At 25.1% G+C, this 13,777-nt stretch overlaps 1 protein-coding gene across 1 annotated transcript in view; it reads right to left on the bottom strand.

Moving 5' to 3' along the window:
- The window catches only part of LOC134833201 (neurogenic locus Notch protein), an 89,559-nt gene extending 79,394 nt beyond the window's left edge, over positions 1-10,165 (bottom strand). Inside the window, exon 1 of the mRNA XM_063847441.1 lies at positions 9,489-10,165. Within this exon, the coding sequence (XP_063703511.1) occupies positions 9,489-9,573 (85 nt within the window). The 5' untranslated portion in view covers positions 9,574-10,165. The remainder of the gene's footprint in view (positions 1-9,488) is intronic.
- Between the last annotated feature and the right edge of the window lie 3,612 nt (positions 10,166-13,777).

Here is a 13,777-nt window from a genome sequence, read left to right as displayed (position 1 = left end):
TTTGCTGAATAATTTTAAAAATTTGCTGAATAATTTTAAAAATTTGCTGAATAATTCTAAAATTTGCTTTGAAAATATAATTTTTAAAATTTGCTGAATAAAAATTTTAAGAGTTGCTGAATGTAAATTTTAAAATTTGCTGAATAATTTTAAAAATTTGCTGAATAAATTTTAAAATTTGCTGAATAATTTTAAAAATTTGCTGAATAATTTTAAAAATTTGCTGAATAATTTTAAAAATTTGCTGAATAATTTTAAAAATTTGCTGAATATATTTTAAAATTTGCTGAATAATTTTAAAAATTTGCTGAATAATTTTAAAATTTGCTGAATAATTTTAAAAAATTGTTAAATAATTCTAAAATTTGCTGAATATACTATAAAAAATATTCTACAAAATTGATAAAAATTAAAAGTTGCTGAGTAACTTTAAAAAAAAAAAAAATTTGCTGAATAATTTTATTTGCTAAAAAAAAAATTTTCTAATACTAAAATTTGCTGAGGATAAGTTGCTTTAAATGGCTTTAAACTTAAAAAGTTGCTGAGAATCTTGTTGAAAATATTTTTTGAAATCAGTAGAAGTTACTTAATATCAATTAAATTATTGTGAAAAATTTGCTGAATATCTTAGAAAAAGTTGCTGAATAGCTTAAAAAAAGTTGCTGAATAGTATAAAAATTGCTTGAAATCATCTGAATTGTAGCTGAATACAAAGATGAATGAAAAAATGTATTCAGCAACTACTTATAACTAAAAAAAAAAATTGCTGAATAACAGAAAATAATCAAAAAATTAGCTAAAAACTTCGATTTTCATAATTTTCCTTTAACTTATCGTCCCTTTGTCAACATTTATTATTTTGTCTCATTCAGTTGTAACCGATTACCGTGATAAGGCATAACTGGCAGTCACCTCACCTTACCGACAGACAATAATTATATAACATTGAAAGGATTCATTGCTCATCCTGTTATTATTCAACGTAAACTGAGCGTCATACCCCCTCCCACATCACTGTTTTTGCGAGATGAAATGCAAAAAAAAACATGATGTTGATGGGAGCACATACATACAATTTATTATTAGTTTTTTAATCAATATTTTTTATTATTAGTGAGTTAACTATTGTGTGTTACCTAACCGCCGAAGCAACATCGTTTGCTGTACAAAATATCGAATGTATCGACAGGAGACGGAAATGTATTGAGAAATTATTGCAAGTGCGCGCGGATATTTTTCATTTTACTTTTCAGTTACGTTCTGTCCGCAATCGGAATTGGTGTCTCTGTGTAAAAATTAAATTGAGTGATATCTTTCTTATCTTTCACATATACACAATGGAGACGAGTTTGAGATAAGAATGCGTCAAAAGTAACTTTTATCGCTTTTTGTCGAAAATTCAGTTTCAGTATTTGCTTGTCTGTGGTTTTGTGGAGAACAGAAAAAAAAAATTAGTAGGCCAGTGAAAAATGGAAAAATTAGTGATTTTTCTCGCATTGACGATTGGCGTTGGTGTCGTCGCACAATCAATTACAATTTCTCCAAACTACGATTACGCCGATGAAAAAATCAAAACTTTTTCGATTCGACGAGGGCTTGTCATGAATTGTCCCTTGTCGAACGGGCCCACAGAGTTCACGATGACCTGGAAGAAGAACGGTGTCGATGTCACTGCCCTGCCCGAGCTCAAAGGTCGTTATTCCATCGACGGCACACAATTCAAGATTTCCTCCACGGAAGCTGACGATGCTGGGCTTTACGAGTGCTCCGTGCCCGATCTCGGTGTCAATGCGACCATCGAGGCAATGGCAATTGTCGAAATCGCACTCGATGCCAACACATATGTCGTCGAGGGAGAAACGCTGCGAATCGTGTGCAAAGTTGTCGGCACAAATCCCACAATTTTATGGCGCATCGCCAAAAACGAGACAGAAGTTTACGAGGAATCACGTGATCGCGTTACGCTCGAAGATGTCGACGGAGTCCCGAATGCTCGGTTCCTCATGAAAGACGTCACCATGGAAGATCGCGCCGAATACACGTGCGTCGCACAAAATCGCGTCACCACGTTATCCGGCAAACCCGTCGAACTGACGACGCTCGTTCGGGTCAAAAGCAAGTACGCCGCCATGTGGCCCTTCATCGGGATTTGTGTGGAAGTTTTTCTGCTTTGCATCGTCATTTGGGTTTGTGAGAAACGTCGTTTGCGCAAACAGATGGAAGAGAGCGATGACGAGTCGGAAGTTGTTGGAAATGGACGAAATGGAACCGATGTGCGACGTAGACATTAGAAAAAAAGTATTAAATAGTAAAAAAATGTTAAATTTGTGTTAGTAATAAAAAAATTTATGATGGAATTTGACGACTTCTTATCGACAACTATCATCAGATTACGGGCAAGGCTGCACTTTTTTGACTTCTTGTCAATTCCACGACAACAACGTTATCACAAATCCATTTATCGTCAACTCAACCCGTATAAAGTTGATACATAACAATACTCATGACTTATTTACGTTTTTATGAAAAACGAGTTTTTCAAAGAATTTTTTTTTTTGCCACAAAAATTAATTTTTTAATTTAAAAAATTTAAAATTAATTAATTTGATTTAATTTTTAATTAATTAAATTAAAAATTTAATTTAATTTAAAAAAAATAATATAAATTTATTTTAATTTTTTATTTAAATTTTAAAAGTGGATTTTTATTTATTTTTTTTTTAATTTTAATTTGTATGAAAAAATTCGAAATATTGAGTCAAGTTTTAAAAATTTAATGAAATTTTTAGGCAAATTTTTTTTTTAATTTTAAGTACGTGCATTTTTTTAATTTGTTGGAAATTTTTTTTTTTTAAATTTTTTATTAATTTTGCTTTTATATGTAAAAAACTGCTTTTGACAATTTTTAAAAATATTTTTGAAGAATAATTCTTAAAATTTTTGATTTAAATGAAAAAAACAATTAAACCAAAAGATATCTGAGAAAAATTAAAACGAAATTACAGAACATTAATTTATAATAAAAATTTTTAAAAATTTAATTTAATTTTTTTATAATTTCTTAATTTTTTTAAACGAAAAATTTAAAAAAAATAATAAAATTAATAAATTAAAATCAAAAAAAAAATTAAATTAAATTAAAATTTAAATATTTAATTTAAATAAATTAAAATTTAATTAAAATTAAAATATTTTTTTTAATAAGAAAAATTTTTTAAAATTATTTTAAAATAAAATAATTTTGTTTTTTTGTAATATGATTTTTTTTTTTCAATTATTTTTCGTTAGTAATTTTACTTTTTAACCACAAATTTTAATTATTGACCTTTAAATTGATGAAAAATTGTCAATTTAATTAAAATTTATTAAATAAAATATCTCATTTTGTCAAAAATTTCAATTGCATTTTTTAATAATTTTTGACGTGAATTTTCCTCAAAAAAATCTAAAATGTAAAACTTTGACTCAATTTTTTTTTTAAATTTTTTAATTTCATATTTAACTAAAATCATAAAAAAAACAAATTTTCTTACAAAAAATAAAAAAAATTCTTACAAAAATTCATTGTTAAAAAAGATTACTTCGTACAAAATTTCGTTTACTACAAACTTTGTTACTATCGGACTGTTGTGAATGAATATTTCAGTATACGAAAAGTGCCTATTTCGCTCAATTTCGTTGTAAATAATGAATTGATGGACGACAGTATCGAGCGATTCTTGTTACATTTTTCAACGTTCTTTCGATTTTTTTAATCCTTCAATGAGATTCAGACAAATGTCCTACAAAATAAAAAAGTGTAACAGTCATCATGACACATATTCCAACGGACTTTTAAACATACGCACGCACGAACGTCTCTTAATAATTTTCATAAAGACTTTTTTTTATATTGTAATAATATTTAACAGAAAGACTCAATTTCTTTCAATTTGTGTTTAAAAACCCTGAGCATGAAAAAGTTGCAGCTGCTCCTTACGAATACACTCGTAGCGACATACAGCCGCGTATGATGTGTGATAAAACACATGTGAGCCCCTCTACCTTTGCTGGTCTGGTAACAAAGGTAAGTGAGTGTCACTGTGTGTGTGTCTGATCAAGAATAAAAGGCGATCACTTGCGCGTGTGTTAGTGCATGCATGGGAAACATAAGTGGTTTGAGATAGTCAGTGTGTGTTACTCAGTGGTTATGTTTCGTATTTTCATGTGTTGATGGATATGTTTCATGCTGACTTTGTATCGGATACCAGATGTGAATGAAAATTTCTGAGATTTTTTAAAGGGATTTTGTATTTTGAGGCTCAATTTTTTGTTTTTTTCGAAATTTTGACGGTTAAAATATCAAAATTTGTGAGAAATTTTATAAAAATTAATTTATGAGTCATTTTTTCTTAAAAAAATTTGCTAAAAATTCAATATTTGTGTTAAAATATTTTTCAAAAAATTATGAAATTTTTATAAAAACATTTTTTTTGACACATGTCGTACTTTGAACTGTCAAAATTTTTAGAAATGTCAAAATTTCCTTTGTAAAATCAAATAATTAAAATATTTTTGATCTTTAGACAAGGTTTTTGACAGAAATTTACAAAAGAACTTTAAAATTGTTCGAAAAATCAATAGTTCATTAAAAATTTTGACAGCTGTCACTTTTTTTTGATTGTCAATATTTTGACAGTTTTATCAAATTTTGTAAAAAATTATTTTTTTTATTAATAATTTATAAAAGTCTTTAAAATTATTCAAAATTTCAGATTTTTAAAAATATTTTGACAGACGTCAAATTTTAAAACTGTCAAAAAGAAGAAATTTTACAAAAAATCTTAGAAGAAAAATTTTTTTTGAATATTTTTATAACTAAAAAAATATAAGTTAATTATTTTTAACTAAAATTTAATAAAAAAAAATAACTCGAAAATGGTAAAAAAAAATTATATTTTGTTAAACTTTTGACATCTGTCAAAATATTCAAATGTCAAAATTGAAAGAAATGTCGCTTTATTTTAATAAATTTACAACTTTTTTAAATTATTAGTTCTCAAAATGAGTTATTTCAAGAAAAAATTAAGCTTTAAATTCCTCAATAAAAATTTTGAAATAGAAAAATTGACATCTGTCATCTTTTTACATGTCAAAAATTTAAATTTCTTTCACTAATTCCAATTTTTTATCAAATAGCTCTCATTTTTCAAGCATTTTAATGCTTAGTTCCAACTTTTACCCAGCAATGCAACAAGAATGACTCACTTTTGATTAATTACGTCAATTTCGATATTGTTTGGTGGCTGTTTCTCTCATACTTTTTTTCATGTAGTACAAAGAAAGAGGTAAGAAAAAATTTTTTTTTTTCGAGAGATGAATTTATTATGGTGATGATTGAATTAGACCACATAAATAAAGACCACACTTTTGTTATCATTTCTCAAACATGAATGTCCGTCAAAAACGAATCTTCAAAAAAAAAAAAAAAAAATTTCTCCAGTCACGCTTACTACTACTTGCCTTGTCGCGTCAACAAAAGACACTTTTTTCGTTTGATTGAAATTCTTTAATTCGGTAGAAATATTTATTTTTTTATTGATGTAATGACGATCATTATGTTTTGAAGTGTTTTGCTTTGGAATTTGATGCGTAATTCAAATGCTTCCTGTACTCATTTTTTAATGCTCCGAGGTCATAAAAGGTCATGAAAAAAGTTTAGAAATGTTCGTTCATGATTTTTTTTCTTGTTTCTTGCAAGAAAATGTGCAAGGTAAAAAAGTTGCAATCATCTGAATTTTACCCTCGGGGTAAAAAATTACAACAACAAAGAATAAGAAAAAAAAAAATATAAAATTATTATTATTGCAGAACGATTATTTGATTATGTATATTATTCTTCTCGACTGAACATTTGCCTGAATGTGGCTTAAATTGTGAGAAGACAGAAAATAATAATAATAAAAAATGTCGATAAGCGATATGATATTCGATTTGCAAGTAAATGCTCTTAAAATTATATTCTGTTTTATTTTTATTTAAATATTTAAAAAAAAATAAATAAAATTTATATAAATATTTTTTTTAATTTTAATTAACTTAATTTTATTTAATTATTATATTAAAAATTAATTAAATAAATAAAAAAAAATATTTAGAAAAAATTATTTATTTTTATTTTATTTTATTTATTTAAATTAAAAAAATAAATAAATTGAATTTAAAAATATATTTTTTTAAAATTTCAATTAATATTAATTAAATATTAAATTAAAAAAAGATTAAATTATTTGATAATAAAAAAATTAATTAAAATTAAATAAACTAAAAAACTTTCCAAAAATTAATGAAATTTATCAAAAAAAAATGGATAAAAATGTAAATAACAATAAATAATAAAAATGAAAATAAAATAAAAATAAATAAAATTCCACAGATTAACCCAAAAAAGTAGTTTGGGAACTAAAAATTGATATGTTAACCAAGTTTACATATTTTAATAAAATTTAATATCATTTCCACAAAACATTATTTCCAACTTGTACAAACATAATAAATACATAAAAACATTCCATGAATGTTCAAACACAATTATTACAACAATAAAACATAAATTTAAATCAAATCACGTACAAATCATATTTTGTTTTGCATGAAAAAAATCTAAAATCTATCATATTCAAAAGTTTCACGTGTAAAGAAACAAGAAAACCACAAAATCGCGCAAAAGAATATTTGATCATAATTTTGTGTGTCCGTGTATTTTTATCATTCACCGTTTTCTCATAAATTCATATATTTATAAAAAAAAATATAAAACTTAAAACAGACACAAATAATCTGAAAAATATAATAAATAAACAAGTCGTCGGTCGAATCTTTCTTCTTATATGGGCAGGTAGGTTTAACATTTTTTTTTTTGTGGATTATATTTTTTTTATTCGCCATGTTTTTTTTTTTTTGGCAAAAATTGTGCGAAGATGAGAAACGGAGAGAAAATGCAAGAAGTGCAATGAGATGGAATAAATATTTTTGTATACGAAAATGAATCAGAAAAGCTTTTAAAGCAATTTTTTTTTATGACGAATAACTTGATTAGATCACATTACTCAAGTCGCAGAAATCGTGCGCTGTACGCGATTTATGTCGAGTCCATAAATAAACGTACAATAAAGTAATTGAATATCATAAATTTATCTAATCAAGATCGGAGTTGCTTTAAATAGTAAGAAATAAATAAATAAGTATTTATAAAGCGATTAAAAGTGCATTTGTAGAGATTTTATTTATTTATTTATTTTAAATTAATTTATTTTTTATTTAATTAATTAATTATTTTTAATTTTTTTTATTAATTTTAATTTAATTAAATTTTTAAAAAATATTTTTTATTATTTTTATTAATTTTTTTTATTTTTTTTTATTTTTTTAAGTTTTTTTTAAATTCAATTTTTATTTAAAATATTCAAAAAAAATTTTAATTAATAAAAATAAATAATAAAAATTTTTAAATAAAAAATTAAATTAAAAAAAAATAATTTAAGTAAAAAAAATATCACGCAATAATTTATTTAATTTTTTTAATTTATTTTTATTACTTTTTTTAAATTTAATTTTCAATTATTTATTTAATTAAAGAATTTTATTTTTGATTATTTTTTTTTAAATATTTATTTTTTATTTATTTATTTTTTAAATTTATATTTTTATAAAAAATTCTTCGAATCGCGTGCAAATATCTTACTGCCCCCAAGTGAAAGACTTGTTTAGATTTCTTCCGATAATCACATAATTACCGAAATTCCTTTGAAAATTGCGGTTTTCGGTGTAAAAATGCAGACTAAATATTTTTTTTCTAAGCAAAAAATTAATAATTTATGCAAATTAGCAATTTTTGAGTGTGCATCATTAATTTTTCCGTCAAAATGATATCCAAAGACCTTTTTTTAACCAAAAAACTTTTAAAAAATGACCATGAACCTTCTCAGATGTTCTCTTATCGGAACTTAAACCGAGACCGGATTGGCACACATTTCATTGAAAAAATAAAATAATCAGTGAATGAGTAAAAAATTCACACACTGATAAGTCGACCGCTGTTAAAATTAAAAAAAAATAAATAAAAATTCTCGGAGAAAAGAGTTCTTTAAAAAAATCAAAAGTCATCCTTTTTTGATCAGACTTCATAAAAATATCTTAAAATAATAAAAAAAATTAAATGGAAACCATATGGTCGAAACGTTAACGAAAAAACTGTTGAACTTCCCTCTTGTAAAAAAAAAATTACAAACACATCGAAAGATCGAGAGACCGAGGATCGAGTCCTTTTACGCACACATACAAAGGAAAAATGCAGAACCATGACACCCTCCGTTATATGTTTCGAGTACCTAAGTTGGTTAGGTAGAATAATGGTTCGTTAAAAAAGATAACAAAGGTTACACAAAAAAAAAAATGAGGGAAAAAAGTATTTCTTACAGCATATGCTTGTAGAAATGATCAAATATGACAGCAAAAATCGAGTAAGGTTCGTCGTCTGTTGTTTTTTGCACACCTGCGCGATGAGGAGAGGGTAATGCGCTTTCTTGCTTTTGCGATGATTGACCTTCGAGATGTTTTTTTGCAAGATTATTTTAAATAATATTTGCTAAAAAAATTTTTTGAGAAATTTTTCTCGAGTTTTTGAGAAAAAAATATTTTTTTTATTGTGAAATTCGTTGAAGAGTAATAATTTGAATTTTTGAAGCAAATAGGTATACAAAAAAATCTCTAAAAAATTTTAATTGAGGGTTTTATCCTGAATTTTTAAGGAAAAAAATTATTTTTTGTAGTAGAAAATTTATGTAGAGAAATTCGTAAAAAAATTTAAGAAAATATTTTTTTCTTCAATTTTAAGGTAAAAATAAAAGAAATTATTTTAAAAATTTATTCTCTGGAATTTTTCTTAAATTTTTAAAATTTTCTTAAAAGAAAAACTTGATATTTTAGTTAAAAAAAATAATTAAAAAATTAAAATTAAGAGGTTTTTTCTTGCAATTCTTTTGATTAAAAATTGGCTCAATTTTTTGTTTTAAATTTTGACAAGAAAATATTTTTTAAATTAAAAAAGTAATTTAAAAAATAATTTTTAAAATTAATTAAATTAAAAAATTTATTTATTTTGAATTTTTTCGAAAGGAAATTTCATTAAAACTTGAATTTTATCACTTTTTTTTTTAATTTTCTTTGAAAAATTAATAATTTTTGATATTAACAATCACAATTTTGAGATGAAATTCAATAATTTTTCATCAATTTTATTTATTTTCAATTAAAAATTGTCTTTCTCATTCAAAAAATGTTTATTTTTTCAACACAAGGTGTTAAAAAATAATTTTACAACCGATTTCCGGCGATTGATTTCTTCGAAAATCATAAAATTCATCAAATTTTTTGTCGCAACGATTTCTTTATCGCACACCACAGATCGCACTTTCAATATTTCTCTTTATTAATTAGCAACCACTTACCTTCGACTGTGTTAATTAATCCAAAAATGCATAAAATCAGCATAAATTTAATCCAAAACGTATCCGACTGTTTGTATTTCGCCATTTTTTGTGTGTATTTTTGTCGTTGTTGTTGTTGTTATAAAATATCCGTTAAAAAAGGTCCTGGTTGCATACGAAATGTTATTTTGGGGGTCTCTTGTTCCCAAAATAATTTATTTTAATTTTTTTCACAATTTTTCTTTTTTATTGTATTTTTTTCTTAATATCTTTCACTATTTTTTTTCACAATTTTTTGCTCCTTTTTTGAGCTGTTTTTTTGTTATTTTCAGTAAATTTAATTTTTTTTCACATTTCTCGAATTATTCTCAAATTATTCTTCACAAAATTAAAAAAATTATTTCAAAAAAACGCGAGCGACGCGAATCACTTATTCAGCTATTTTGTTTTCTTGTACACTTCTTTCCTCTTCTCTTCGACACTCACGGATGTTTGCTCGCCAAATACAAAAAATATTTTTCCCGATAATGCCTTAAAAACTAAGAAATAGCCGAGCTAAACCACTTAATAATCATCGTTGTGTTTTTCGGTAATTTTTCTCATTTTTCCGTTAATATTTTTCTTGTGTTTTCCCGGTTTTTCACTGAAATTTTCCAGCTAAACGTTTATTTTTGTTCAAGTAAAAAACGCATGCGCGCCGTCTTCAATCGCGTCTCAAACCACTTTGACGAGTCCGTACCACCAATACATCGTTGCAGGCCTGTCAGATGCTTGCGCGTGTGTTGGTACGGCCATTTAACATGGGTTTTTGTATGGCGACAGGGGCAAAAGTGGAATTCGGAATCAAGATGGCTGCCAAATGGATTTTGCTACGCAGGGAATCAATTTTTCGGGGTTTTCTGGCGAAATTTGAGAGAAAATCCCGGGATATGTGTGAGAAAAGTCGCGTAAAATGGGAAAATGAAGAGATTTGCATGAAAAAATAGGTAAAAAAGACTCGAGGAAGGGCAGAAATGAACGTGAGAAAATATCGAACATCTACTTTTTGGTGCGCGGTACATTCTTGATTCCAGAGGCGGATCCAGAGGGGGGCCGGGGGTTCAAATATATAAAAAAATCAAATTTTTTGTAAAAGTTTGTTTCATTTTTTAGTAATTTTTGTAAATTTTAGTGTTTTTTGAGCTTTAAATGGGGGTAAAATTGCACCCCTCTCCCCTGGGTCCGCCCTTGCTTGATTCCGACTACCTGAAATGGTGCGCGTCGTTCTTTGTCACATTTTGATCTTTTCCAAAGGAAATGTTTATTTATTTTATATTTTAAAAAAATTAAAAAATAAAATAAATTTTAAAAAAATTTTCTTTAAAAAAATTTTTTTCTTTAATTTAAATTGTTTTAGTCAAATTTTTTTTTGTGAAATTTAAAAATTTATTTAATAAGTTTTAATTTTATTTAAAAATTTATTTTTTTTAAATTAAAAAAAATAAAATAAATTTTAAAAAATTCCTTTAAAAAAAATAATTTTTTAAAAATGTTTTTTTCGTAAATTTTCATCCAAAGTAATTTTTGGTTATGAAAAAAGGCGCAAATCGACACGCCACTGCATTAACTTAAAACCGGTTTCTCATAAAAAAAAATATCATTCTAATCCAGACAAACACACAGACACATTCTTCCTTTTTTCATTCATTTTACTTTGTTCGTGCATCGACTCAGACCATGAATGACTCAAAAACAAGTTTCTGTGTGAGAACCACTTGAGGCACATTCATGAAGAAATTTCTCGGTATTTGTGTGAAATGATCCCGAAAACGGAACATGATCGTCGTTCAAGAGAGAAAAAGAGAGAAATGTTTGCTTACTTTGCTTAATTTTGTTTTGTCGTAAGCGGCATCGATACACAGCACTTTGTTGTCAAAATGCACACGTTTATTTATTTTTTTTTTCCTTGCGATAAAAAAATTTTATTCGGTGCACATTTTTTGAGAGATACCTACTGGCATTCGTGTGGATAGCGCGCGAGTTTTTTGATGCACTCACAAAAAGGAAACTCCTCAGGTGGTTTGTCACAATTTGCTTATTACAACGAGGATTTGTTTCGTAGTTACGGAAATTGATTGTAGCAACAAGCGATTTATTTTTGTTTTACAATCTCTATTTTCAGCCACGGGCGATCCGCAAAATTTTATTTTAATTAAATAGAAATTTCAATTTTTAGCGTTTTAAATGATTTGGAGGAAATATGGTTAAAGCCTGTAATAAAAAAAATCAAAATATGCTGAATTTATAAATTTTGAGGTAAATTTTTAGAAAATTCAAGAAAATATGAATTTATAAAAATTTGCTTCAAAAATTTATGCTCTTTATCATTCAAAATTTATTCGATTTTATAGACATTTCGAACATTAGAAAGCAATTTCATAAGATGTCGCATATTTTTATAAAAATTTTTAGTTAAAAAATAAGGAAGCCTTTCAATAAAAAAAAAAATAATAAATTTTTGTTACAACTTTTTTATTGAATTTAAAACTTTTCGAAAAATTACATATATATTTTGACTGTATTCATAAAATCTGTTGTCATATCGATCATAATTTCAGACATTTTTTTTTTTTTTTAATAAAGCCGCTCCAAATGAAACTCAATAGTTTTCAGACATGGAAAAAGTTTATTTTTTCCCGGGAACCAAAATCATCTCCCAAAATTATATTTACCCCAAGATATTGAAAAAAAAAATCATAAATTAAGTCAATTTTATACATTTTTTAAGTAATTCTACAAATTTTAATTTTTAAATTATAAAATTTCCCCATTTTTTTCTCAAATATTCGATTTCTTCATGATTTTTGTAAATTTCCTGGGAACGAGGTTCCCGGGTTCCCGCACTTTTTCCAAGACCGCACTTTTTTTTTTTTTGAAATATTTTTTTTTCATACAAAATGCCAATTTTTTTAAAACTCTTCGATCGTGAATTGTTCTTTTGAGTGGTTTACATTGATATTTGTGAATTAAAAATTAATTTAAAAACATTTTCATTAAAATTAAAAAAAAAATAATATCATAAAAATCACTGTCAAAATTATTTTGAAAAAAAATTCAATGATTTTCATGAAATTTTTTTTTTAAAAAAATGTAATGTCAAAATACGATTTTAAATACAAAAATTATTTAAATTAATTTTTTTTTTTTTGAAAATCTCTTGAAAAATTATAAAAATACACTAAAAATCGATAATTTTTGATGAAATTTAACTTTTTTTTTCATTTAATTTTACTTTTTTTTTTATTTTGTCCCATTTGAATTTAAAATAGGGCATCGGACAAAACTGTTGAGTTTCATTTTCGAATTTTTAACCATATACAATTTTTATTTATTTATTTATTTTTTTTTTTGTATATTCGCTTTGGTATTTGCTAATTTAAAAATAATTTTAAATCATTTCAAGCAAATAAATTCAAATAAAAAATTTTAAAAAATGTAGTCGTAATTTTTTTTATAAATGAAAATTTTCATAAAATATTAATTCATTTACAAAAACTATTCAAAAAATATTTTTAAAAAATTATGAAAAAGGGAAATTATGAATTAAGAAAATTATTAAAAAAAACGGTGATGAATTTTTTAATTTTTTTTTTTTTAATTTTTTGCCATTGGATTTTTCACTTTTGAAACAAAAACGTTTGAAAGACAAATTTTTTCTACAAAATTCATTTAAGGAAATTGAAAAACTTAAACTTTAAAATTATAGTTCACTTTAAAATATTCAATTTAATCTAAACTAATAAGTATTTTAATTTAAAAAATAAAATAAAATCTTGTCATATTAAGCACAGTAAACACATATTACACATGATACTATAATTTGTTTAAATTTGGCCAAACAATATTTGAGCCTAACTTTTTATCACGAATCAAAAATTACAATTTTCTACTCAAAGTGACTAACACCATTAATTAAGTTCACAAGAACAATTTTGAATTTTTTACACAGAGTGAGTAAATTTTATCGAAAATTTCATTGAAAATTTTACACATTTAAGAACACATTTAAAGCACATATTTCGTCTTCATCAATCCATGAATTTTAAGCACTTTCTATTTTTCCATTCCTGAGAACCTTAAAAGCTTTATTGTGATTTTATCATTATTACAGCCATGATGAACACCACAGTTAAAATGATAATGATGATGCAAATGGCAAATATTATGAAATTTCTGAAAATTTGATTTACTTTCATTAATTAACGTCTTTGACAATTTTTTTTTCTCACCTCTTTGCATGTTTATGACGTCTTGACATTGCCACTGCCTCA

The sequence above is a fragment of the Culicoides brevitarsis genome, chromosome 3 (genome assembly GCF_036172545.1).
Source record: "Culicoides brevitarsis isolate CSIRO-B50_1 chromosome 3, AGI_CSIRO_Cbre_v1, whole genome shotgun sequence".
Classification (NCBI taxonomy): domain Eukaryota; kingdom Metazoa; phylum Arthropoda; class Insecta; order Diptera; family Ceratopogonidae; genus Culicoides; species Culicoides brevitarsis.
The sequence above is the reverse complement of the archived record's forward strand: the minus strand, read 5'-3'. Positions and strand labels throughout refer to the sequence as shown.